At 36.7% G+C, this 27,302-nt stretch overlaps 1 protein-coding gene and 1 pseudogene across 2 annotated transcripts; one reads left to right on the top strand and one right to left on the bottom strand.

Moving 5' to 3' along the window:
• Window positions 1-140: 140 nt before the first annotated feature.
• SLC39A6 (solute carrier family 39 member 6) lies at window positions 141-19,521 on the top strand. Of its 2 annotated transcripts, none has more exons than XM_016127303.2 (10): window positions 141-381; window positions 2,182-2,943; window positions 4,444-4,627; window positions 5,419-5,588; window positions 6,798-7,016; window positions 11,637-11,742; window positions 12,928-13,305; window positions 16,800-16,880; window positions 17,328-17,518; window positions 18,300-18,452. In XM_016127303.2, the coding sequence occupies exons 2-10, from the start codon at window positions 2,191-2,193 to the stop codon at window positions 18,450-18,452; spliced, it is 2,235 nt and encodes a 744-aa protein (XP_015982789.2). In that variant the 5' UTR covers window positions 141-381; window positions 2,182-2,190. The 2 variants fall into 2 exon arrangements, with proteins under 2 accessions (XP_015982789.2, XP_015982787.2); XM_016127301.2 differs by having other exon boundaries at window positions 146-381; window positions 2,182-3,003; window positions 18,300-19,521.
• A 4,373-nt stretch (window positions 19,522-23,894) lies between these two features.
• LOC118610334 lies at window positions 23,895-24,013 on the bottom strand (annotated as a pseudogene).
• Between the last annotated feature and the right edge of the window lie 3,289 nt (window positions 24,014-27,302).

The raw sequence follows: 27,302 nt of genomic DNA, 5'->3' as shown, positions 1-27,302 counted from the left end.
CACCCTGTTCCCAGGCGCCGGGAAACAGGCGGACACGCGGATCCACCGGCCCGGGACGGGTTTCCAAGCCGCACTGCGCATGCTCCGCAGTCTGGGCCGGCGGAGGCGGTGGTTCCCGGCAGCGCGCTGCGCGCGGCGGTAATTAGTAATTGTCCTGCTCCTGGGAGGCGAGAGCGCGTGGGGCGCGGCTTCCCGGTGGCTCCGTGGCGTTACCCCGGTGCTAGGGGCAGCCACGCGGATGAGACCGCCGCTTCTCCGTGCTCTGTAGAGACTTGTAGAGACAGAAGCACAGGCCGGTTCCGAGCCCTCCGGACCGCCTGAGTGGAACTGGACTAGCTAGCACGCGGGGTCGGGCTGTGGGACTGCGAAGGCCGCGGAGAGGTGAGTCCCGCTGGTCCGGGAGGGGGCTGCGGAGCGGTAGGCCACGCGGGCAGTGGAGGCCTGACTTCCCAGTTTGGGGTGCACAGATGGACTTTGTGGTCCAACGCAGGACTTTCTGATGAAACGGTCTGTATTCATCTCATATTCGTGTTTAAAAATAAAAAGTCCTTAGAAGCAGTTGTGCACCCTCTTTCCCATTTTCTCCACTCGCCTCTATCTTCAGGTCCTTTTTTTCGGCTTTCTTTTTTCCTCCAACACACGTGGACTTGCAGGGATGGAGATCCGCCCGCACGTCTGCGGCCGCTTTAAGCATCCTTCCTGAAGAAAGGGCACGAATGGAGCTGTCCCTGAGCCTTCTGCCCAAGCTTGTCCCCACCCACCCGCTCACGCCTTTCTCCTCCGAATGATTTTTCTTAATAGTTCTCTTTTCCTATTAAAACTTCAGGCCCCAAGATTGTTCTTTCAAGAGTCTAGCTTTATGGTACTTATATACTTACATTTTCTACTGTTTCCAGTATGACAAGCAGCAGTGTGCAACACGGCTGACATTGTTTGGCACTTCTACATACATCGTTCATGTAATTTCCTCAGTCACCCTGTAAAATAGATGTTACCAGCTTTTCTCGGTGCAATGGAGAACTGAAAGTGAGCTAAGTTTCCCCATGCTCTTGCTCTCTCGCTCCAAAATCCCACCTCTGCGTCTTTCGCTGGAAGTAAATGAGTTTGGTTATGATTATTATCTATCATAGGTGCTAGACATCTGCGGGGACCTGATACCAGTCTATCCATTTATCTGGACTATACCTTCCGCAGTTTAACTGAATTCTATTTTTCAAAGCTAAACTCGATTCCTAACTCCTCTTTGGAGCATAGTCCTTTGGTTCCAAACACCATTGTCTGTGTCTGAGTGGTAAAATTTTCACTGGTTTATAGCAACATAAGAGCGAAATAATTTTTATGAAGTTTAATTTACTTAAAGAACTATTATTATGCAGTCATTCAAAAGAATGAGATCTATATGTACTGACGTGGAAAGTTGTCATTTGTGAGTGGGGAAAAAGGATCCCATTTGTGTGGTTAAGTACACATCTAAGTCTACGGCCATGCCACCCTAAATGTGCCGGATCTCATCTGATCTCGGAAACCAAGCAGGGTCGGGCCTCATTAACACTTGGATGGGAGAGCACCTAGGAATACCAGGTGCTGTAGGTGTTAAAAAAATTAAAAAATAAAAATAAAGTACACATATACTTGAGTATGTATAGAAAATATCCTGAAGCGTACACAAGAAACTGGCAAAATTAGGTGAGTTTGAGGAATGGTATTAGGGGAAAGAAGCCTTAAATTTCTTAGTATGTAGTTTTAAGAAAAATTTTAAATGGTAATTATCCTGATTGCCACATCTACTCTTTTTGGTGTTAAAATGTTGTTTTATGAAATGATGAGAGGATGGTGGTAGAGGTAATTGGGTTTTGTCTTGAATTATTGTTCTCAACACAATAAGTTGCCAATATGGCTGTGGCCACATATATATTTTCAGTCTCTGAATTACTATTGCTTTTACAGTGCTGATTACAGTCTTAGTGCTCAACTGCTATCCAGTTTCACGTGTTTTAGCTGAGTAGCGTCTAAGACTCTAGACCTCTATATTGTAGTTTCATAGTACCTAGCAGTACACTGGCCACATTCAATAATGCTGTGTAAACCTTGATTATTTGATCAGACACCAATTTTCGGCATGAGATTTCTTAATTCAAATTGTTTTAGAAGTGAAAGCAATTTTTTTCCTGTCTTCTCTAGGAAGGTGCAATGGCAAGGAGTTTATCTGTAATCTTGATCCTGACCTTCACCCTGTCAGTTACAAATCCCCTTCGTGAACTAGAACCAGCAACTGCTTTCCCGCAGACCACCGAAAAAATTATTCCAAACTGGGAATCTGGCATTAATGTTGATTTGGCAGTTACCACTCAGCGACATCATCTACAGCAACTTTTCCATCGCTATGGAGAAAATAATTCCTTATCAGTTGAAGGGTTCAGAAAGTTGCTTCAGAGTATAGGCATAGATAAGATTAAAAGAATCCATATACACCATGACCACGAGCATCACTCCGATCACGAGCATCACTCCGACCACGAGCATCACTCCGACCATGAGCATCACTCCGACCATGAGCATCACTCTGACCATGATCATCACCTTGACCATGATCATCACTCTCACCATAATCATGCTGCTTCCAATAAAAATAATCGGAAACCTCTTTGCCCAGATCATGACTCTGATAGTTCAGGTAAAGATCCTAGAAATGGTCAGGGGAAAGGATCTCGCCGATCAGAACATGCCAATGGTAGAAGGAATGCTTTAATCAAGGATGGTGTTGGTGCTAGTGAAGTGACTTCAACTGTGTATAATGCTGTTTCTGAAGAAACTCACTTTCTAGAGACCATAGAAACTCTAAAACCTGGAAAACTCCCCAAAGATGTGAGCAGTTCCACTCCACCCAGTATCACCGAAAAGAGCCCATTGAGCCGACTGTTGAGGAGAAAAACAAATGAATCTGTGAGTGAGCCCAGAAAAGACTTTATGTATTCTAGAAATACAAATGAAAATACTCAGGAGGTAAGACGAGTGCTATTTTATTAATCAATATGCCTACTTGTTGTCCTGTCATGGCCATTTTGTCTGTAAGTATAAGGAATTTAAAGTAAAAATAAAATGGCGAAGCTAATGAAAAGGGAATTTCTACTTTCTCCCACAAGGCCCTTGACCCAAAGTGTCCATAATGTGTTGTAAATGTTTCTGATACAAAACTTAGATAATAGTAAGAATAGTGCTGCCTGCTCAAACTATTTTCTAATATAGAATTTTTTAAAAGTATAGAAAGTAGATATCAAAGTTTTTGAAGAAACTTTTATAGGTGAATATTGATAAAAAAAAATAGAAAATAGAGCTTCAAAAAGCAAGAGTTAGAATCCATGTTTTAAGTAAAGGTATGGTTGAAAGGGCTAAGAAATATAAGAACAGTGTTGCCTTCTTGGCAGAGATCACAATGACTTGTGGAATAGTGAAATTGAGGCTACTGCCAAGAATGATGTACTGGACAAGTGAATGTTTGGGCAGTGAAGTTCTGAGTTCATGTTTTTTTCGAGACTGGACTTCCAGACTGTACACAGTTTGCCTTGGCTGAGGGTATCAAGAACAAGGAATTAGCTGGTATATGCTAATAAGCAAAAATTAAGTACTTCATTCAGACCATCATATGACTGTACTGATTCTGGGATAATACTAATGATGGTTATTCCCATAGGAACTGTGGTGATAAAGTTTGTTCTGAATAGTATTCACCAAGAATTACGGAAGATTAAAATAACTTGATAGAAGATGAGAAACAGGTGCTACTGCCAATTTGGGGGGAATGGGGCAGATTATAATAATCAGATGAGGTTCTGTTCAAACTAAACTTGTCATCTAATTAAATTGTTGAAACAGCTGCCTGCCAGTACAGGTTTGTTTTATTACCAGCCTTGCCCTGCTTGAGAATAATGTGCACAATTTAATATTCTCTCATAGAGATTTATTTTGCCAAGTATGTAGACAGAACTGAGCTAAGTTTTGCAACAATGGTCATTGCTGGAACAGTGACATGTCTTGGGCTTGTTTAGGCCGGGTCTAGTACTAAAACAACATATTTCTCAATCTCTAATGAATCCCATCTCGAAATTAAAGCTCATTTCCTTAAGAGGTTTATAGAATGAATTAACAAGCTCGTGAATGTTCTTTTATCCTCAAGCTTATTCCATTTAAGGCTTTCTCCATAGGTGACTAGTGATTTGACCTTTTCTACCAAGAGGTAGAAATACCACCTTTGTGACATAGTACCTTTCCACAGCTTGAGGCAAGTTCCTAAGTACTCAAAAAAAAAGAGTTGACTTTAATTAGTGTTAACTTTAAAAAAATAAAGAATCAAACTTCAATAAGGAAAGGGTGTTATGTCATTGAACAACTTTTTTTGGGTTCTCTAATGGGAATGCCTTTTTCACTGCTTTGTTTTTCCTTCAGTGTTTCAATGCATCAAAACTACTTACATCTCATGGCATGGGCATCCAGGTTCCGCTGAATGCAACAGAGTTCAACTATCTCTGCCCAGCCATCATCAATCAAATTGATGCTAGATCATGTCTACTTCATACAACGAGTGAGAAGAAAGCTGAAATCCCTCCAAAGACCTATTCTTTACAAATAGGTAGAATTGCATTTTTTATGTAAAAATAATTGCCAATAGATACATTTATGTTGTAGTTTTTCTTATACTTACATCAACCTATTCTTCAGCATAATTTCAAATATACTATCTTAATTGTTCTCTGCCTTAAATGTAGGAAAAGCAAGAATGTTAGCCCTCACCCTTAAAAAAAAAAAAAAAGAAAAGAAAATATAGGTTGTAACTTGTCTGAGGTCATCCCAAAGAATCAGTCATGTGAAATTTGGGTTTTTTATACATTGTCAATTTGGGAGGAAGGGTCGAAGTTAATTTCTACTGTTTAGGAGGCTAATTCTGGTCTCTTCTTATTAATAAATGAAACCAGAATAAGCTTTGTTATAGTATAGTTTCAGTGCTCAAAATATAATAAGGAAATAATTGTTGACTGAGGAAATTATTAATTCCCAGTTTCCTTTTTTACCTTTACTCTTTTTTAACTTTTCCCTCTTTCATAATTTAGGTGTTATGGGAGTCTCAAGATTCAATTCACAAATGAGTTAGAGTTCATCCTGTTTTACCATTTTTACCCATCTTTGTACCCCAGCTGAAGAATTTTTCATTGGGCTAATGCTCTTTATATGGAGGGTTCAGTCGGATTATTTACCTGAACTCATTTCTTAATTATTGCTCTATTACCACCATCCCAGTCCACTGAGTTTGTATTTCTCTAACTTCTCTACTTTTTACAAGTTGCTGTATGCTACCCCAGAGTGTCTCTTCTAGAAAAGTTTATCAATTGTATGCTTTTTCCTTTGCTCTGTTTTGTTTGCCAGCCTGGGTTGGTGGCTTTATAGCCATTTCCATCATCAGTTTCCTGTCTTTGCTGGGTGTAATCTTAGTGCCTCTCATGAATCGAGTGTTTTTCAAGTTTCTCCTGAGTTTCCTTGTGGCATTGGCTGTTGGGACATTGAGTGGTGATGCATTTTTGCACCTTCTTCCACATGTAAGTACGGTAATTGGTACCAGAATTCTTTGTATTGATATGTGTAAAAGGTTAGAAATTTGGTTTAGAGAAGTTGATTTTAAAATATATTTGGTAACCAAAAGCTGCTTTTTATACTAATTGTTAATACATTTCGCTTCTTGCTTTTTAAAGGGAATTTACTAAATACAGACTAACTTAACTTTTTGGAACCCAGTTAATAAAAAGAGACTGATTCTACTGCATATTAGCACTGTGACAGACTGCAATAATGTGAATCACCTGGTTACATGTTAGTGTAATTGCCGTAGAAATAAAAAATGTGACTCTATATGTACCCAAGAAACTTTAAGAGTTTTTCTTTGGTGTTGAATTTATGTGTGTGTTTAGAGATTTATACTTTGTAATATAACTGAATTCTTAAATAAAGCAAGTTCGGTAACATGAAATTTTCCATTAAGTATTTGGGATAGGCACAGAGGGAGAAAATATATGGGTCCCATTTTATAAATTTCCTTTAGAGGTTTGCTGGTAAATGAGGGGGTGGGGAATTATTCCTAGAATACTACATAACTCATCATGTTTCATTTAGTAGTGAATGAAAACTATTTTGCTGTGATAAACTCCCTGACCATCAGAAAGCAGATTCAGGAATACCTGCTGCACAAAGTAGGATGTGCTTATGACTCCTTCCCTACCTCACCTCTGTTATGTGCCACACCCAATTTCCTAACATGTAGTAACAGTTCCTACAGCACTCAGCCGTAGGCTACTGGGGCAATGCACCTGGATCTCAGGTACCCACTAAGCGCCATTTACACAGACTGAGCTTTTTGTAAGCACACTGGTGATACTGGTATGAGCTTTTCAGCTGAGAGTATAAGCAGTAAACACTGTCCACCTGGCAGTTCCCTATTATTTGTGGCCATGATAACTTGTTGAATATTGAAAACACCCACTGCCTATTTTGAGGGTCATTGGGGAATGTATCTGTCTTTACACTGAACAGATCCACTGTATTAAATGCCATAGTAAATTGTATATGTTAAGCTCTAGATAGCTAGCTACTTATTGGTCATTTAATTTTTAATATCCTAAACTTCTCTTCATTCTGAAGTATCCCATTAATTGCCTAATTCTGAATTATTTCAAATTTGACCTTATTTTTAGCCAATTTTTCTGACGTGTGAAACTAATGAATTTATAAAATACATGTTGTTTTGCTTTTAGTCTCATTCAAGTCACCACCATAGTCACAGCCATGAAAAACTAGCAGTGGAAATGAAGAGAGGGCCACTGTTCAGTCATCTATCTTCTCAAAACATAGAAGAAAGTACCTATTTTGATTCCACATGGAAGGGTCTAACAGCACTGGGAGGCTTGTATTTCATGTTTCTTGTTGAACATGTGCTCACATTGATAAAGCAATTTAAAGACAAGAAGAAGAAGGTAAGAAAAAATATACTGAGTACTAACTATGCACCAGACATTTAAAGTAGCACTGTAACTGGACTGTTGACAAAGCTTGTCCAGAGTATATGCTCTTCGTTTGAGATGGGGTTGAGTATTCTTGAGATAATTTTTGCTACCAGAGGCATTAAGGGAGAGCTGTTCTGTATCATTATAACCCTGGAGTTCTCTGTCTTCTGAATTCTCTTCAAACTCATGAGAGGGTAAGAAAGGCAAGGATAAACCTATATAAATGACCAAACGGGGCATAGGCAAGGCCTTGAAGATCAGAAACATTGTGATTATGGCCTTGATGGTGGCAGTGATTTCACAGTTGGTATTCTTAACCCCAAACTCATTGAGTTGTGTACATTAAATGTATGCAGCTTTATATGTCAATCATACTTCAATAAAGTGGTTTAAGAAAAAAAGTATCATAGATACACCATCAATATTTATTGGTAGTTATTAACTCTGATTAAATTATTCACCCAGTAGCTGAGTATTCTGTTTTATTTGAAAGGGCACGTAACTTTCACAGACTCATCACCCTTTGCAAATTGTCATCAGAAAGTAGTATGAAGCCAAACAGTAGACTCTCTATTTCTGGTAAAAATAACTTCAACTTGCCTGTAGTTATTTACCTCTTAAATGATGTGTACAGGCAAGTCAGTCAAAAGACTGTCCTAGTGGGGACTCTTAAAAACGACATGTACACATCTTGGACATTTTAATTTAACTTAAACATTGTGCACTCATTCTGGTCATTTGATGTTGACCAAGAGTTTGAGTTGGAATTCTGTGTGATATTTTTTCCTACTGCAGCATCTACAGTGTCCAATTTCTATTTCTATAAAATTGATCAAGAGGTTACATACTTGTAAAGCAATATATTTTGAGTAAAGATTCTAGATTTTGGAAATTTTAAAAATTTAATTGTCCCCTTATATAATTCTCGTTAGCCTTTTTTTTTTTTTTAATCCACTTGCCTTTGATGCTTTCAAAAGCTTTTATTAAGTTTTCATAGAAGTAACTGTTTTCACCATCATCACATAGTTTAAGCAATATGTTACTAATATTTGTTATTGTGCAGTTACAGTAACAAATGTAACTGGCATGAAGAGGCTCAAAAACTAACATAGTTGACTCTTGCTGAGCATAGAGCTCACTGTAGGAAACCAGTGCGTGTGTGAACAGGAGAATAGCCTCCTGCTCCATCCTATGAATATTTATTTGCCCATGTGAGTTTTCATTCACTAAAACCTCAAATTGCATATTTTGAACCTTCTCCTTCCTGGATCTATATTTAGAGGAAGGAAGTGAAATAAGAATGGCTGATTCATTATTAATACAGGAAGTCATCTTCCATGTTCCTTTTGTCCCCATTGCTTCTCTTGGACTGGTTTGAGGAATTATCCTACTTTATGTTCTCTGAAATTATTTTTACCTTAAAAAAAATCATTTTTAGCTTTTTTAGGGGGAGAGTTGGAGGTTTATTGTCTTACCATTTTTGTGTTTCAAATGCTATGATTTATTTAACATTGTCATATCAATTTGGTTTTCAAATTTTTCTTAAAGAAAACTTCTTTAATCTAGCACTCTTTAGCATGAGACTGTAAGAGGTAGGCTCTATTTAATACAGAATGGTATTATTCAAATTTTGGATTTTAACTCATTAGTTGTGAAATCAATCTTGTGTCATGACCAGTATTTTAAAATGCAACAGTAATATTCCAGTATATTACATATCTTACTATGTATAGATTACATTTATTGCTGTGAATTATATCCAAAGAGGTTTGATAATCTCTATTCTTAACTAAAATAGCTTTTACTAGAATGTAAGGAGTTGAGAGCCAGGACTTCTTTGTCTTATTTATTGCTATATCTCCAATGCACCTATCTTAGTGACTGGCACATAAGCAATGGCTACAAAATATTTGTTGAATGTATAAGAAATACTAAATAGCAAGTAAGCATAATTTCTAGATGATGACTTTTCACAGGAGTTTTAGAATGCATTAAGTATCTTTTTTCAAGGGCATCCAGATCTTAATTTTACATAACAATTTTTAATCTCATTTTGTTATCTCAAAAAGAAGAAATCTTATGTATTATATTTTGTCTTCTCCTAGTTCAGAGTAGAGCAGGCAGAGCGATTTATTTAAATGAAAATCTACTAAGGTTGGACTCCACTACTTAAAATCCTTCCTTTAGTGATTTCTCATTGCTTTTATAACAAAATCCACAACTCTAAACAGTTTTGCATTGTCTAATCTCCAGCAGCCCACCTTTATCTCTAGCCACCTTGACCTACTAGGCCCCAACCACCTTGTCCTCCTTTCCATTCAGATTATGGCTGGCCCCTTCCTGCTTTAGGACCCTCCTACTCCCACATGCTGTGCTTTCTACCTGGAATACTGCCTACCCTGCTCTTCCCTGGCAAACCCCTGCTCATCTTTATTTTTGGTATAAATATTACTTTCTCAAGGAAGCCTATCCTGGTGTTTAGTTAGGTCTTAACTGTTGTACACTATCATAGCACTCTTGTGGGGTTTTTTTGGTAAATGTATCGAAAAAGGCAATCAAAAAATTGTATAATCATTATCTGTATAAAGCCTCCCTCTCATTGGTAAGTGATAAGTTCTATGAGAACAGAGACCCTTTTGTCAACATAAATGTCCAAATCTGTAGAGAATTTTTATGAGTTTATTTGAGCCAAACTGGCAACATTTGCCAGGAAGTAAATCTCAATGAATTGAGAAAGTGCCCTGGAGAATGTCAGTTTTGCAGCTTATTTTGCACATTAAAATCAAAGGAGCAGAGTAGGGAGGGTTACGTGAAATCTACTAGGGTAAATTAAGGGGGTGGGAAAATCAAAAGGGAGACATCTCTGGGATTGGATATAAAGTAAAACGGAGAGACACATATTTCTTTTACATTGGTGGGTCCAGGGTAGTTAATAATTAATATTTATAGCACACAGATGGTATTCAGACAGTAACAGTGAGGGAGAGGAGAGGTTCTGTGGTCTCTTGCTCTGGCGCAGTGGGTGTGCCCTGAGGGGTCCGGAAAAGGAGATTACTCTTGACATTTCAAAGGTATGTTTTAAAGGAGATTACTCTGACATTTCAAAGGTATGTTACCTTAGATACAAAAAAACAATAAATCCAAAAAGACTTAACAGGTTCAATTACAGTAAAGATAGACCTTTTGTCAAGGAAGCTACAGACCTAGGATGGGACTACTGTCATGACCTGCTTTTAGTTAGGAATTTTTATGTTTAGACTATCCTATGTGGTTACTTTCAGTCCCAGTTTGTAAGGCCCACCATGCAGGCCTCCCCTGAGCTTGTTAGGTTTACCATGTGGCCCCTCTTTCGTGTTATATTGTATTGCCAGCACTTAGCATAGGGAACATTATATGCCCTAATGAAACAATTTATTAAAATCTAAGTTCTAGAGTTGTTGCCTAACAAGAAATAAAGCATCAGCTAAAGTGATTTAAAGTATACTGAATTCATTTATATTTACAAATATTCAAGTACTTTCTCTGAGGCACTATGATAGGGGTAGATATAAAGATCTGTGCATTTGCCTTAAAAATTTTTGTAACCTGTCGACATAAGAATATCCAAAGCTATAGAAAATTTTTGTAAGTGCTCATTAGAATTTATTTGAGCCAAATAGGACATGCCCAGAAGCTAAATCTCAACAGACCAAGAAAAATCCTTCCCAGAATGACAATTTGCAGTTTTCTTTTTTTTTTCTTTGTAATTAAGAAGGGGCTATAAGGAAGATAATGTGTGAAAGTAAGGCAGGAAAATCTCTATGATTGTATTACCAGATAGTTAACAAGATTATGTGCTCTCTTGAGGGAGTTTCCCTTTGGGTTCCCATCCCTGGGGTCTGAAAAAGTCATTTCAAAAGTGTGTTAACCTAGATGCTTAAAAACAATGGACAGGGCTTGCTTAAATTAGATAAGCTTTTATTTGTTAATGGCGTCTTATTATAGGAAAAGTATTTTACTTTTAATAACAAATACATATCATTGTCATAGTGTAGTTTTAGGATATAAAAAGTGTGGAAGTCCGGGATTTCAGTGTCCAAAAGAAAGATGGAGAAAACAAAACAGTTGGTTAGCAGATCACTAAATGCCTGAAAAAAATGCCTGTAGCTGGTTCCAAATTGACAATTTGAGGCAGAGCTCAATTTTAATGTATGTTTGAGTCACTTGGTGACCTAGTAGAGATCCCCATTTTTATTCATTAGGTCTGGGTGTGGCCTGAGATTGTACATTTCTAAGCTCCCAAGGGATACTGTGCTGCTTATGTAAGACTACACTTGGATGACCTAGGGAACATTCAGAAAGATGTGTGTGACTTTTTTACATTTTGTATTCCTGAGGCATTGATTCTTTACCTGTCTGAACAGTTGATATGCCCAGGAGACACTACTAGGTCCTGTGCAAGTTAAGTACAGGCCCTGCTCATAGGTGGCTTTTTTCCAATAGAGGTCTGTTACTCTGCTGTCTTTCTGTATCTTTTGCTTAACTTTATTTAAAGGTATACACATAAGTAAATAAACTCTTTTAAAATATTCCTTTCCCTTGCTATTTTAGAATCAGAAAAAACCTGAAAATGATGATGACGTGGAGATTAAGAAGCAGTTGTCCAAGTATGAATCTCAACTTTCAACAAATGAAGAGAAAGTAGACTCAGATGATCGTAAGTCCTTGACAATCTGAGAGCTGGAGGGAATTCATTACTCTGCATTCTGCAGACTGGACTATCTGGAAAAGACAGGCCTATGTCCTTTTTTGTTTTTTAATCTCATAATTTATTTTAAATTGCCACTGAGTTGGTTGTTTCTATGTGTATTTACAAATTTTTTTCTATAATTTTTTAATTTGAGGTAAATTCAGATTCTGTGTCCTTTTCTTGTATTCTCCAGTTATCCTACCTGCATTTATCATTCTTTCCACCCTCCTCCCCGCCGGACACATATGCACATTTTTTTTCTAAACCATTTGAAAAAAAATTGCAGACACAATGCTTCTTTACCCCAAAATACTTAAATGTATAATTCCTAAGAAAAAGGACATTTTCTTGTATAACTACAGGTCATTTATCAAAATCAGGAAATTAATGCTGATACACTGAGGGAGAAAAATTTCATTGTTGCTACCGCTTATTTATAAGGTTTCCTGTTTACCTTTGTTTTCCAACATACTGTTTTTCTCTAAAGAGCAAGTAAAATGTCCTTATTCGTCTTCCTACACCTATTCTCTTCAACCTTTTTAATGAGATCCAGTGAATATATAATGATGAGTAGAAATAGCTGCTCTAGAATTGGACCAGTGTCAGAAATGCTTCTGGGAAAAGTGATATCAGTGTACAAAACAGAAAAACAAAACCTTATTGTTGCAATTTACTTTTCTTTGTACAAATAGATAATAAATGATTCTTGGTGATGGTGGTATTTCAGATTCTTCTGTTTTTTGTTGAATTTTGCCCTCGAAAAGGAAGTCAGACAAGAGAATTATACATGGTTTTTATTTCCAATTTCAATGTTTCTTGAATATTTTTCTAAAATAAGTATGTTTTTATAATCAAGAAAAATGTCATCTTTAAAAATGTAGGGAGACAGAAGAAATTAAAAAGTTCTGGAAGGTAGTTATTGAAGGTTAATGCTTAAAAGCCGTTCTTAATATGTGAGACCATTCAATTTCTAAAATTCGTTAAAACCTATTGATGTTTTTCATCAACAATATTCTGATGGTTCTTCAGGTATATGTGAAAGAGCTGCCACACTTTAAGATCTTTTTGTCAGTGGGAATGTTTGAAATGTTTTTAAGCACATTTACAAAGCTTTCTGAATTTGTCCCAATGTCTTTTTTTGTTTATACCTAGGATCTGAAGGTTATTTACGAGCAGACTCACAAGAACCCTCCCACTTTGATTCTCAACAGCCAGCAATCTTGGAAGAAGAAGAGGTCATGATAGCTCACGCTCATCCACAAGAAGTCTATAATGAATATGTACCCAGAGGGTGCAAGAATAAATGCCATTCTCATTTCCATGATACACTTGGCCAGTCAGATGATCTCATTCACCACCACCATGACTACCATCATATTCTCCATCACCATCACCACCAAAACCACCACCCCCATAGTCACAGTCAGCGCTACTCTCGGGAGGAGCTAAAAGATGCCGGCATCGCCACATTGGCATGGATGGTGATAATGGGTGATGGCCTGCACAATTTCAGCGATGGCCTAGCAATTGGTATACATCGACATATTTTCCCCTTATTGATTGAGTCTGAAAATGTCACATCAAACTACTAGTCCAATTTAAACAAAGGATAGGTTGGTTTTGATAAGGCTGTTAACTTCTACGATTGTCAGAATGTTATTTTTTGGCTATTTTTACAATGAAATACTTGGTAAATGTTGCTAACAACATTAAGATTAAGTGCTAGGAGCTATTCCCAGCCTATTACCTAAGTTGTGACTACAAAAGTTGCTTTAGTTGGCAGGGTCTTAAGGTCAGGCTCTAATGTATTTGGAGCATGCGTGAATTCTTTTTGCCCCTATACATTTAAGTTTGCTTATCTGTAATATAAACAGTATTAAGGTAAAAATCTTTTCTACCACCTTTTCCTCATGGTGTAAAAGACTGTATATCTGATAAGTTATATATGCCTCTGCAGAGGTATTTTTAATATATTTTAATTAGTTTCAGGTATATAGTACATTGGTTAGACATCTAAACAGTTCGTAAAATGACCCCCCCCCCCAATTGCTTCCTCCCTCCCCTGACCCTCCACCTAGCCAATGTATTAATGCTAACTGCATTCCCTATGCTGTACTCCCCATCCCTGTGACCATCCATCAGCTACTAATTTGTATTTCTTTAACCCTTCACCACATTCTCCCAACCCCCCAAATCTCAGTCCCCTCTTTGTCCGTCACCAAATTGTCCACTATATTTGTGAGTCTATTTTGATTAGTTTGTTGTTTTTATTCCTTAGATTCTGCATAGAAGTGAAATCATACGGTGTTTATCTTTCTCTGTCTGACAAATACTTTCTAGGTCCATCAAAGCAATATCTTTTTCCATCTCTTTTCTTTTCATATGTAGGGGTCTTGTTTTCTCATCCTTTCAGCCACTCTATCTTTTGGTTGGAGTACTTAATTTTTTCCCATTTAAGGTACTTATTGATAGGAATGTAGTTGTTACCATTCTTTATTCCTGTTTTTGATACATGTTTTTTTCTTCTTAAAGTAGTCCCTCCAACATTTCCTGTAATACTGGCTTGGTGGTAATAAAATTCCTCTAGCTTATTTTTATCTGGGAAGCTCTTTATCTGTCCTTAAACTCTAAATGATAGCTTTGCTGGATAAAGTATCCTTGATTGTAGATCCTGGGTCTTCATCCTGTCGAATACTTTTTGCCAAGCTCTTCTGTCCTGTATAGCTTCTTTTGAGAAATCAGCTGCCAGTGTTAAGAGTGTTCCCTTATAAGGAATTATTTGTTTTTCTCTTGCTGCTTTTAATATTCTTTCTTTGTATTTAACCTTTGGCATTTGAATTATGACGTGTCTTGGTGTGGGCCTCTTTGGATTCCTGATTTTTGGAATTCTCTGAGCTTCCTGGGGTTTTATGTCCATTTCCTTCACCAGGTTAGGGAAGTTTTCCATCATTATTTCTTCAACCAGCTGTTCAACATCTTAATTTTCTTCAGTTATGCCGATCAGATGAATATTTGGACCCTTAATAGTGTCCCATATGCTCCTCAAATTATTTTGATAGTCTTAGCTCTTTTCTCTTGCTATTCTGATTGTCCTTGGCTTTCCCATCCTCTGGGTAGGGCATTTGATAGTTTTCTTTATTCACTGTTTATTCCTTTGTTTATTCTATTTAGTATACTTCTCATCTCAGATAATGTGTTCTTTTTCATTTCAGACTGGTTCCCTTTCGTAATTTCTATTTTTATGTTGTTTTTAATCTCTTTGTTGCAGTTCTCTACACTTCTTAAAAGTTCATTGAGCATCTTTATAACCAGTGTTTTGAACTCTGCATCTGTTGACTCCATTATATCTGGATCTCTGTTCTGTTCTCTCAAATGGTTTCTGCTTTGTCTTCCCATTTTGGCTGCCTTTCCATGTCTGTTTCTATGTACTAAGCAAAGCTCCTAAGTCTTCCAGTCTTATTAGTGTGGATTTGTGAAGTAGTTGCCTGTCCAGTGGCACAGCCCTGAGAGGGGTCAGTCGCAGGCCAAACTTAGCCCAAGCCTCTACCCCTCGGGAGACACCTGTTAAGATATAGCAAACAATCCACAGATGCTGTGCTTATAGTTGCCTCAGAAGCCCACAGCAGAAACAGGCCAGCTGTCTCCAGTGTGAGTCCAGGTGCTGCTCAGCAAGGAACACCTGACTCGCTGAGGATATACCTGATACAGCTTGGGTGGGGCCACCAGTTGGGGGAGGGCGGGGTTTCGGGGAATCCTCTGGGTGGAGTGACCTCTGTTAGCCAGTTTCATGACGCCTTGGCTATAGTGGTGCAGTGTCCACGCACTGGAATGGGGGAGGGCTCAACAGGGAACAGAATACTGCTGGCATTTCTGTGCAGAGCGAGTCTCGCCTTGGCTCTCACTCCAACAGTGTCTCCTGGTAAGTCCCTGGTACACACTGTGTACAGCCAAATCAGCACCAGTGCTCAGAGTGAGCAGGTCTGTCACCGCAAAAATCCATTCACAAACACGGCTCCTTTAAGAGGCATCTGCTGCTGCTGCAGCCTCCGTCTCACTCAGCCGCTCAGCACCGAGCAGCCCCGCTTCCTCACCCGTCGTACCTTCTGCTATTGCAAGGTGCTTTCTTGAATTTCTCCGTAGTTGTATGGTTTGTTCATCTAGATCCAAGACGACTTTTCCTTGCTGCTGCTCCTTGTTTCCGTCACAACTTTAATTTGGTGGTCAGAGAAATGAACAGAGTCTATCATCTAAGCCCTTTTTTTCAGTCTTAGAACTGGAGTTTTTGCTATTAAATTGTTATACCACAATTAGGAGACAGTAGACTACTACAAATTTTAGTAACTTAGTGCTGGAGGGAACCATATAAATAATTACAGATAAGGCAGTTGTAGCCTGGCAAGATGAACCACTTGCCCAAGAAGACAGTGTTGTTTTGAAGTTGGCTGAGATAAGCCCAAGCCTTGACTCTCTGGGAGCCTGGTAGTCTTCCTCCTCTGTGTACTATGCACAGCATAAACAACAAAGGAAGATATGCAAATGCTCAGTCATGGTTTATAATTAATCAGTTGTATAGTATGTTAACTTTTAAAAGGAGGGGAGTTTAGTCGCTCCTTACTAACATGAAAGAATAAACAAGTCTATATAGTGAATTCCTCTGAGGTCAGTGAAACAGTTGTACTCTTGACTGCTGAGGTTTTTCTAAACCTTTTCAATCAGTTTATATTTTTAAGTGTTTAATGCAGTAGCAATTGCTTCTCAGGTTCGTATAAGATCATCTAATCACTTCAAGGCATAGTAGAATCTTCTGTTATACCAGCTTGTGCTCCATTGGGAAATTTAAACCTAATCGAATATAATCTAAGATTACTTACAGAGAAGATACAGGGTGCAGTTGGGAAAGTTCTGTTTATTCACACCAAAATATAGTTTATTTCTTTTATTTCATTTTGTGTGCTGGTAAGATTTTTTAAAAACACACCCACAAAGTAATGTAGCCAATCTTTTTCTGATTGATTTTTACACAGGTGCTGCTTTTACTGAAGGTTTATCAAGTGGTTTGAGTACTTCTGTTGCTGTTTTTTGTCATGAGCTGCCTCATGAATTAGGTAAGAGAGCCATATAAATGGTATTTTCCAAATGGCCGAATTATCCTAGTGTCACTAGCCTTTGCTAATGGTAGTTCCAGCAAGCTTCCTCATAACTTTTATGCCAGAATCTGACCCTGTAAGTACAATTACACAGTTCCCTATGTGGGGTTGCCAAAGAGGGACCTGAGCCCTCTTTCTCATCCTCTTCCCCTACTAAATATCTTCTTTTACAAGCATACTGGTGACATCAGTGATCATTATCTTCATACACACAATATGAATTAGACCACAGGAATCAAAGGAGTCTTCTTCCATTAATTAGAACTGTTAGCCCTGGGTAATTCATTGTTATTTTCTTCCTCTCAAAAAAAATTGGAGAATTTCTTAAATCTGGGAAGTTTCTTGAGTATGTGTCTTAAAAATGATTTTTCAATTACTTTATCCTCTTTCTGTTTTCTGTTAAAGGTGACTTTGCTGTTTTACTGAAGGCTGGCATGACTGTTAAACAGGCTGTCCTTTATAATGCTTTGTCAGCCATGCTGGCATATCTTGGAATGGCAACAGGAATCTTCATTGGTCATTATGCTGAAAATGTTTCTATGTGGATATTTGCACTTACTGCTGGCTTATTTATGTATGTTGCTCTAGTTGATATGGTAAGTTTTTCATATGTCAAAATACGGTATTGGCTAACAAAATAGAAAAAATGTTTAGTGAAATCTTATTTTTAAAAAGGCTTTAAATTAAAGCTGTAGTCTGAAGTCATTCTATACTCAACAAGATAGCTATCAGATATGTCCCTTAGAGTTTATTTTTTTGGATTATTGGTCACAAGCCTATCTTTTTCCTGTCTAATGTGCACAAGGATAGAGAGAAATATCTGCTCCCTTCTGATATGTCATTTTGAGAATAGAATCTCAGTAATCATGCTTTGAATTGTGTATAGAGTTGTACGAAACCTAGCACAAGCCACATATTGTTGGCATGCTGTGTGTACTCCAGAATGTTTAAAAGTTCCTTAGTCATATCTATCATCAAAGTCCACATAACAAGCCCTCCAATCTTGTTGCTAAAATTTTATATTGTGTAAAATTTCCATATATCTAAACTCGGATAAGCCACATGTTATATTCAGTTAAGGTACAGGCAGTAACTAAAACTAGTTAATACAGCTCTCCATTTTACAGTGGAGCAAACTGGACCAATATAAATTTGACTTGCTGAGCATATTGTAAATACTCATTGTGAATTAAACTGCTAGAAAATGCTCTGTGACATTCTTAGCTAGAATCAGTATATATGTGGTCATGTTTTAATGAATTGACTCAGTATATCCAGCCTATAGATAAAGCTAATATGCTGTTCTTCAAATTCTTATAAAAACTAATCTGTAGTTCTGAAACCTTAAAGGTTGCTCTCTTTTTTTCCTTTTCTAAGGTACCTGAGATGCTGCACAATGATGCTTGTGACCATGGATGTAGCCGCTGGGGATATTTCTTATTACAGAATGCTGGAATGTTTTTGGGTTTTGGAATTATGTTGCTTATTTCCATATTTGAACATAAAATTGTGTTTCGTATAAATTTCTAGTTAGGGTATAAATGCTAGAGTAGCTTAAAAATTTGCTGTCCGTGTTTTGAATAGGTCATAGGGAGAAGAGAGTTCGTATGATACAATATGCAGCATTTAAGGTTAGTGGATTTTGTGACTTTTGTATTGAATATTGCCGTTCGTTATGCTTATGTCAGTTATGGTAGTAACATAAAAGTACGTTTTAATATGTAAGTTATTCTATTTTAGGAATATAAACTATATGTGTAATTTACCAGTTTTACCAGTTTATTGTAAAAGGAGATATTTGGCATGACGTGTTCTGTATATTTTAGGAAAAATGTCTTTAATGTTTTTCATAGAACTAATTTAATATGGTAATTCCCATGCTGGATTTTAGGCCTCTGAAGAACTGTTGGTGCTTAGAAATAGGAGTACGTATGAAGCCTGAGATACCAATAAAACTTGTATTGAATTTAAGCTAAGAAATAAGGACAAAAAAAGATGTAAGAATTAAGAAGGCATAGATTTCTTTCCAAAAAGTCACAAAACTGTTTATAAAATAGAAGGGAAAATTTTAGATTTAAATTTAAAAAGCAATATTAGTAAAGTACATTCATAAACATTTTGTCAGAGTATTGTTCCTGTAAGACCACAGTGAGCACTTTTCACTAATTTAGTTGTACATTTAACTTTATATGATAGAAACATCTAAATATATTTAATGAATTCAAGCACTATTTCACTTGACCAAGAAATTTGAATTTTAAAATATTTGGAGATGTACCAGATGAGTATGAGTAAGTTTATATATTGTCAGAAGACTTGGATATTGCCAGGTTATATATCACCCAAAGTTATGTGATTGGATGGTTATCTGGTTTACAGAATATCAGTGTATTAGAATTTTGAGATAAGGGCATTAAAACCATACTGAGTATAATTTGACTTCTGGATTCAGAAAGTACTTTGGTATTTTTCAGTGCTTCAGTGTTGTCATTATGAGCAATTGTCATTTTTATAGTACTTTAGACATACTAGGACTATGTGGCATTCTCTAGATGTTTCTTTCCTACAAAATAAATTCCTTATGTCAGCTTTATTAAAAGTTTGTTGTTGTTTTTTTTTTATCATCTTAACCATTTTTAAGCATACAGTTCAGGAGTTTTAAGTATATTCACGTGTTGTTAGGGGACCTCAGACAGAATCTATCACCTTGCAGAACTGAAACTGTACCTACTAAACAACTCATTTCCTTCTCCCACAGCCCCTGGTAACCATAATCCTACTTTCTGTTCCTATGAATTTGAGATGTCTGATTTTTTTTTTTTCAGTACAATCCAGATTATAGTATATTTATCAATTCATGTATATTATTGTATTGGGTAGCCAGCCTTACTCAATTTCAAATTCTTCATCACAAAAGGGGACTTCAAAAAATATTGGTCTGCAGTTTGTTCTAAGCTATCCCTAACTTTCTTTTTTTAATCAACCAGAGCTTTAAGCTCAATAAGAAGCACAAATATCCCATATTCTAAAGAGAATCAGATAAAAATCAGCAAGTCCCTACATCCCACCAAGGCCTCCTGAGAGACAATTGGACCAGAATTTTATTCCCAACACCAAGTAAAATGGATGGATATGGGTAATGAGAATTACTTGGATTGGGAGTGCCTAAAAGGATGAGATGAGGCATCTTCTCTGGTTGAATTCTTACTTCACTTCAGCACCCCACAGACCTACCCTAGTGCCACTGTTATATCAGTGAAAAATGAAGAAGCTCTGGAATAGCTGGAAATGTTCCTTGAGTTCGGGTAACAGACTTGTACCTACTCCTTTCGCAGAGATTCTGAAGGTGGAAAGTGTCCTGAACCAGCCCACAAAACAGGATGAATGGGAATGATAGTTCTTACTCCAGTTTGAACCCATTAGTGGATATGTGGAAGATTTAAGCCATTAGTTCCCATGGCTTTGTGGGGGAGAATGGAGATTAGAGGAAGATTTAGATTAAAATATGTGGGGGGAGTGGGTAGGGCAGACTATTAGAAAAAGAAAAGACACAAATATTTCAAAGAAAAAGAAGACATAGTAAGTTCAAGAAATAAAAGCAGAATGTGTTAGAGAACTTTATAGATTAAATTTCTAAGAAAATATGTTCACTCAGAAAAATTGAAAGTCAATTATTGTTAAAATGGTCATATTAAAATTTTCCGCTCTTCCAAAAGAAGGCATTGTTTACTGTGAATTTTACCAAAATTTCAAGCAATACATAAATCCCTAACTTATCGAAATATTTTCTGGGATTATAAAAAAAAGAAAATTTGTCATGTTTATTGAAGTTAATGTAAAAAATATAAAACCATAACTCGGACCCTAAGACTCCCTGTACATTCTTGCTAACTATGGCAGGAATGTAAGACCATGACCACCCCACCCGGGCCATTTGTCATTGAACAACCTTGAAGACTGTGTCCCAGGAGTCCAATGTCTTCTGCCATTATCCACGAAACTAGTAACAGGCTAACTTGTAACTTCTAAATTGGATAAAACCTCAGAATTCCACAAAGTCTCACAAGATAGTATAAATGAAAAGCAAAAATGAATATAGACACAATAATCCAAAATAGCAAATTAAGTTCAATAGTATATGTTATCATGTAAGGTGTTTCTAGGAATGTGAGAATGGTTGTCCAGAAAACCCATTACTATAGTGTACCATATCAACAGATTAAAGAGGAAAAAACTTACAATTATAAGTTAAAAGCATTTTAGCATATTAAAAATAGAAGAAAATTTTTAAAATTTAGAAAATAGAAAAACTCGTCTTCTTGAATATTTCTATTCTATGAAATCAGGGTTTAAGAAAAGCAGAAAAGGGGAGGGGAAATGTGCAGAGAAGAAGGAACTAATGTAGACCAGAAACTACAACTCCAAAAACGATCTTGAGCCTCTCATAAAAAGTATTATAAGAGTATAATGAAAATTAGGTAGCAAATTGCCACAGTGCCATAGTTGTCACCATAACCACTATGTTAATATCTAGAAAGGATTTTTTCCTTTTTAAGAAATTGGTAAAATATAACAAAATTTACTATTTAACCATTATTAAATCTGCAGTTCAGTGGTGACACATTTACATGTACAACCATCACCACCATCCATCTTTAAAATTTATCCCATACCACATCTCCATACCCATTGAATAATAATTCCCCATTCTCCCCTCCCCCTGTCCCTAGTAACCACAGTCCTACTTTCTGTCTCTATTCTAGGTACATCATGTAAGTGGTATCGTGCAATATTTGTCCTTTCAAGTCTGGCTTATTTCACTTAGTATAATATCTAAGTTTCATCCATGTTGTAGCATGTGTCAGAATCTCCTTTTTGAAGATGAATACTATTCCATTGTATGTATATACCACATTCTATTTACCCATTCAGCCATTAATATAGGAGGGTTGCTTCCACATTTCTGCCTTTGTGAATAATGCTGTTATGATCATGTGTACAGATATCTACGTTTCTGCCTCTGTGCTTTTGGGTATATACACAGAAGTGGAATTGGTGAATCATATAATTATATGTTTAATATTTTGAGGAACTATCATAACATTTTCCACAGCGACTACACCCTATTAAATTCCCACTGCCATGTTTAAGTTTGGCTTAAATATAAAATTCTAATTCTATTACAACTACTTTAATGATAAGATTTGTGAACTGATTTACAAAATTAACCATCATTTGCGAAGTTGTTTCTAGGAGAAAACACCTTCATAGATTTCTTAGATTGGCTTAGAAAGTTTTTTTATACTTGGATATGCCAATACTGGGAATATCTAGAATATTTAAAGCAGAGCAGTAAGCCAGATTTAATGGAACCAGTCTGCCGCCTTGTGGAATTTTAATGAAACTTCCAATTTTACAAATTTAGAAGACAACTGTAATTTAGAAATAATGCCATTTGTGTTCAACTATTAGATATTTTTAAGTGTCAATTTAAAGAACCAGTTTATGTAACATGTCTGTGCAAGCTCTAGTTGAAGATAACCAAAATACTGCTAATGAACACAAACATTTGCATAAATGTAATTTATGTCTGTTCTTGACTAGAAGGGATGCACAAAAGACATGAAATGAATGATTATGGGAAAAGATTCAAATTGCTTTTCATCATATAAAAGATTACATATTGCAGGATTTCTCATGAAAAAATTAAATTTAAAAATATAATTGTCTATACCATGGAAGAATCACATGAAAACATTATGTTAAATGAGCCAGATACAAGCAAACATTTTATTGTACAGTGTTTCCATAAAAAAAATAAATTTCCATCATAACATAGCTAAAAACATTTGGCAAATGAGGGGTTATAAAGTAAGAAAATACCATTTGTTAAGGTCTATTGTAGGCTTCTAGATAATTCAATCCTCATAACTCTGCAATATAGACCTTTTTAGTTGTATATTGCAGATAAGTAAAATAAATCTCCATAGAATTATTGATTTGATGAAAATCCTAGGACTAATTGATGTACAGAAGAGGTTCAAACTTCTTTTATTGGTCTCTAGAGCCCAAAAATGTGGGAATTCAGGCTGGGCATCCCTATCTTAGAAGAGATTTCCCAATCTGATGTCTGATGTCCTTTTTCTCCATTTCCTTTGAAATGTATGATTCCACCATACATTTCCCGAGATCTGTAGGGCTGTCACTTGTGGATGTTTTTCCTTGCATTTACAGGAAAGGACATGGTTCTGGATAAGGAAGGCATGGAGTAACAGGATTATTTTTTGCCAAACTGGCTGGGCTGGCTGGGCTGCATCATAAAATGCCAGGCTTTGAACAAAGGAGAACCATCCTGGTATTCTAGGACTTGGCTAGAATATAATCTAATAGTTTTAGAGAAACATTGCCAAAAGAGCATGTTCATAGATATCAGACCAACAGAACAATAGATCTGAAAACTATTTATTCAACAAATACTGAGCTCCTACTACGGCCAGATGCTATTGTATGCATATTTTCTTAATTAGCAAAACAGACAAAAATCAGTCCTGACAGTTTAATTCTAGTAAGAATAGGCTGATGATAAGATAACTAAGTAAATTACATAGTGCATTAGAAAGTGATATTTTACCAAAAAAAAAAAAAAAGTGATTACAGAATCAGGATGTTTCTCCTGAACAGGAAAGGCCCAAGGAAGTCATTGCTAAATCTAATTGTCAAGTTTCATCCTCATCTTGGTCTATTAGCAGCATTGGACATCATTGTTCATTCTCTCCTTCAAATACGTTCTTTGGTGTTACAGGGTTCCGCACAACTGGTTTCCTCCTATCTCAATAGCTATTCCTTTGGCTATTTTAACTTATGTCTTATTTCCCCATCCTCTAAACATTCAAATGTCCTTAGTTCAGTCTTTGACCTTCTCTGTCAATCTGTACCACCCTGCTTGGAGATCTCATCTATGTATTTATTTTTATACTACAGCACCCAATCTTCCAAGGTGGTCTCCCATCCAAATACTAACCAGGCCAGACCCTGCTTAGCAGCCGAGATCAGAAGGGATTGGGCGTGTTCAGGGTAGCATGGCTGTAGCAGTCTCACGATTTTAAATATTGTATATAGTCAAACTCCGAAAGTTTTAACTCTAGCCCAGAATTCCTGTGAATTGCAGGCTCTTCAACTGCTTACCCAACATCTTCACTTGTAATTGCAAATGTAATAGGAATTCCTCTTTCTCCCACCCTCCTCCCCCACCTCTGCCAAAAACAAACAAAAAACAAAAACAAAAACAAAACCTATCTTCACACTGTGTCTCTTGTCTCAATTAATGGCGACTTCAGCTTTTCAGTTTGAGTTCAGGCTGAAAACTGAATATCTTTACATCTTCCTTCATTTTTCTCTAACCCCTGCCCCCATACCCGTAAATCTGTCCTATTCTACTTGCCTAATATATCCAGAACCCGCCTGCTTTTCATTTCCTGTGTTTCCAGCCTGATCCAAATCACCATTATCTCTTGCTGATTGTAAGTACTTTGTCTCCCTGTTTCCACTTTTGTCCCCTCTTCCTCAATCTCTTCTTAACACAGCAATTGGAGTGTTTTTTTGTTTTTAATTAAAAAGTATATAAGACCATGTCATTTTTCTGTTCCACATTTTCCAACAATTCTCCATCTCAGAGCAAAAGCCAAAGTTTTTTGCATTGTTTTACAAGATGCTATATGACCGTTCTTCCCTTTCCCATCTTGTCTTATTCTCCAACTCTGATTACTCCCCTCTCTGATCACTCCACTCCATCAATGAGTTCTCCTTGCTGTTTCATACTGCCTACGGCCTTTGAGTTAGCTGGTCCATCTGCTTGGAACACCCTTAAATAGCTGCATGGTTCGTGCTTCCTCTCCTTTTGATCTTAAAGTGTCATCTCAGTAAGGCTTTCCCTAGCTAAACAATTAAAAAATTTCAATACACACAACCCTACCCCTTCTCTGTTTACTTTTCCCTGTGGCACTTAACCCAACATGCCGTGCATTGCACTTATATAGATGCCTTAGTCTTCACCTCTATGTCAATTCTAAAAGCAGCAGAGATTCTTGTTTTATTCATTGCTGTATCCCCAGTGCCTGGCCCGTACTAGATGTTTAGTATGTGAGTGTCCTACAGGAACACACCTGTAGTTGAACCGATTGGGTTTTTGGTTTGGGGCTTCTTGCAATGAGGGAGAATGAACACCAGGGGGAACCATGGAGTGGCTCAGTAAGGGGATATTAGCCAAGGAGCTTTTAGAGCATTTAGGCTTCTATTTGGTGATTTGGGGAAGGTTACAAGGAAGCAGTGCTTTGCTCTGGATTGGATGTTACTTAATTGCTATGGCTAGAATTTTCAGTATAATGTTAAATAGAAGTGGCAAAAGTACTTCTCCTTGTCTTACTCCTGATCTTAGGGGGAAAAACTTTTAATCTTTCATCACTGAGTATAATGTTAGCTGTGGATTTTCCCATACATGTTCTTTATTAGTTGAGAAAGATCACTTCTATTCCTACTTCAATGAGTTTTTTTAATCATGAAAGGGTGCTGGATTTTGTCAAATGGTTTTTTTACACCACCAATTGAGATGTTCATTTGTTTTTTCCTTTTATTCTATTAATATGGTGTATTACATTGATTTTTGTACTTGAACCACCCTTGCATTCTTGGGATATGAATTCCTAAGAATCTCACTTAGTCATGATGTATTGGACTGGTTGGAGGAAATTCTCTTAATATGATGCTGAATTTCATTTGCTAATATTCTGTTAAAGATTTTTGCATCCATATTCATAACAATGTTGATTTATGGTCTCTTCTTGTGATCGCCTTTTTTTTTTTTTTTTTTTTTTTTTTTTTTTTTAGGTTGAAGGAACACATCCTTTTGTTACTCGGTGGCCATTCCAGGAAACCCAAAAATAGTTTATGGGAAAAATGCATTATTATGACTTTGAAGCTTACATTTGGGAAGACAGAATTAAGAAGTACAACAGGAGGATAGAAAATATGAAAAATAAGTCATCATTATCTAAGGGCATAAACAGTTTGAAAACACAGCAATAAGTAACGATGTCAATAAATATAGATCTAACAGCCTGGTGCGAAAAGCTATGGTACACTCGTACATGGAATACTGTAGGAATCCAGAGCAGGAGCAGTCAAATCAAACTGAGGACCAAGGAAGATAGAAGAGTTGGTGCTTTGGCTGAGTCACTGAGAGCAAAATCTAGCTGGGGAGAGAATGAATATCTGCATAAAATTATAAATTACAGAGATTAGCAGTGTAAGTACTAAATAAGGCATTCAAGTCAGTAAGTGACCCAGAAAGGAACTTCTTACATGTATTGGACTGGTTGGAGGAAAAAAAAGTTGGAATTCCAGGTGGTCTTTAAAGTTCGGGTAGAAGTGAGAGAGAAGAGAGTGGGAAGAGTGGGAATCTCAGATGAAGACATTATTTGAGAGATGATATGTAGCAATTTTGGTGGCTAGAGAGTTCATGGACGGGAATAGTGTTGAAGACATATTTAGGTCTTAGAAGACAGGTTAAACTCATATTAATTTAAAAACTAGACTAAGATTGGATAAACAAAAGGATGTACAATGGGGTGAGAGAGCAATGTAGAGACAGAAATAGTTACTGGAGTGAAAGGAAGAGAAGGGAGAGTTGCCTCACCTCTTGAGGTATCTGAACCTCAATGTGTAGTGACATTAGAAATGGGAAAGATAAACTATACTTATAATCAAACAGATAAATACGCATATTTTAGGCCTACTTGTTGCAAAGCTCTTGAACAGTGCTTTTCAAAAGATGATTTAGGAATTCCTGTGGTTTCTTATGTATCTTTCTTGAAGTTTCTTATATTAATATTTAGGATGTGACAGTATGTTTCCTTTGCGAACTATCATAGTTAAGACAAGTACTATAGCAAATGTGCTGGATTAATTATGAGATTTCTGAAATTAACTTTGTTATATAAGCAATACATGAATACATTCTTGTAAAAATTGTAAACAATATAGACAGTTTAGGAACTCCAATTGTGATCCTCTCTCTGACACAAGTAATGTAGTATGTATTCTTCTAGACCTTTTGCTATCCATTATCATACTTAGAAATTTATATAAAATATACACTTTCATAAAACAATGTTGTACTGTACTTTTCCTTTTGCAACTTAATCCATTGGATTTATTCATATTTTAAATTGCTGCATGTATACTGTAATGTGGAGTATTACAATTAATTCAGCAATTTACCTGCTGTGAATAGCCCAGACAGAATAACTAACTAGTATAGACGGCCTGTGCAAACATGCTGGTGTTTCCCTAGCATTGACAGTAATGAGAAAAACTACAGGGTCA

The sequence above is a fragment of the Rousettus aegyptiacus genome, unplaced genomic scaffold (genome assembly GCF_014176215.1).
Source record: "Rousettus aegyptiacus isolate mRouAeg1 unplaced genomic scaffold, mRouAeg1.p scaffold_m13_p_12, whole genome shotgun sequence".
NCBI lineage: Eukaryota > Metazoa > Chordata > Mammalia > Chiroptera > Pteropodidae > Rousettus > Rousettus aegyptiacus.
This window is presented reverse-complemented; position numbering and strand designations above follow the sequence as displayed.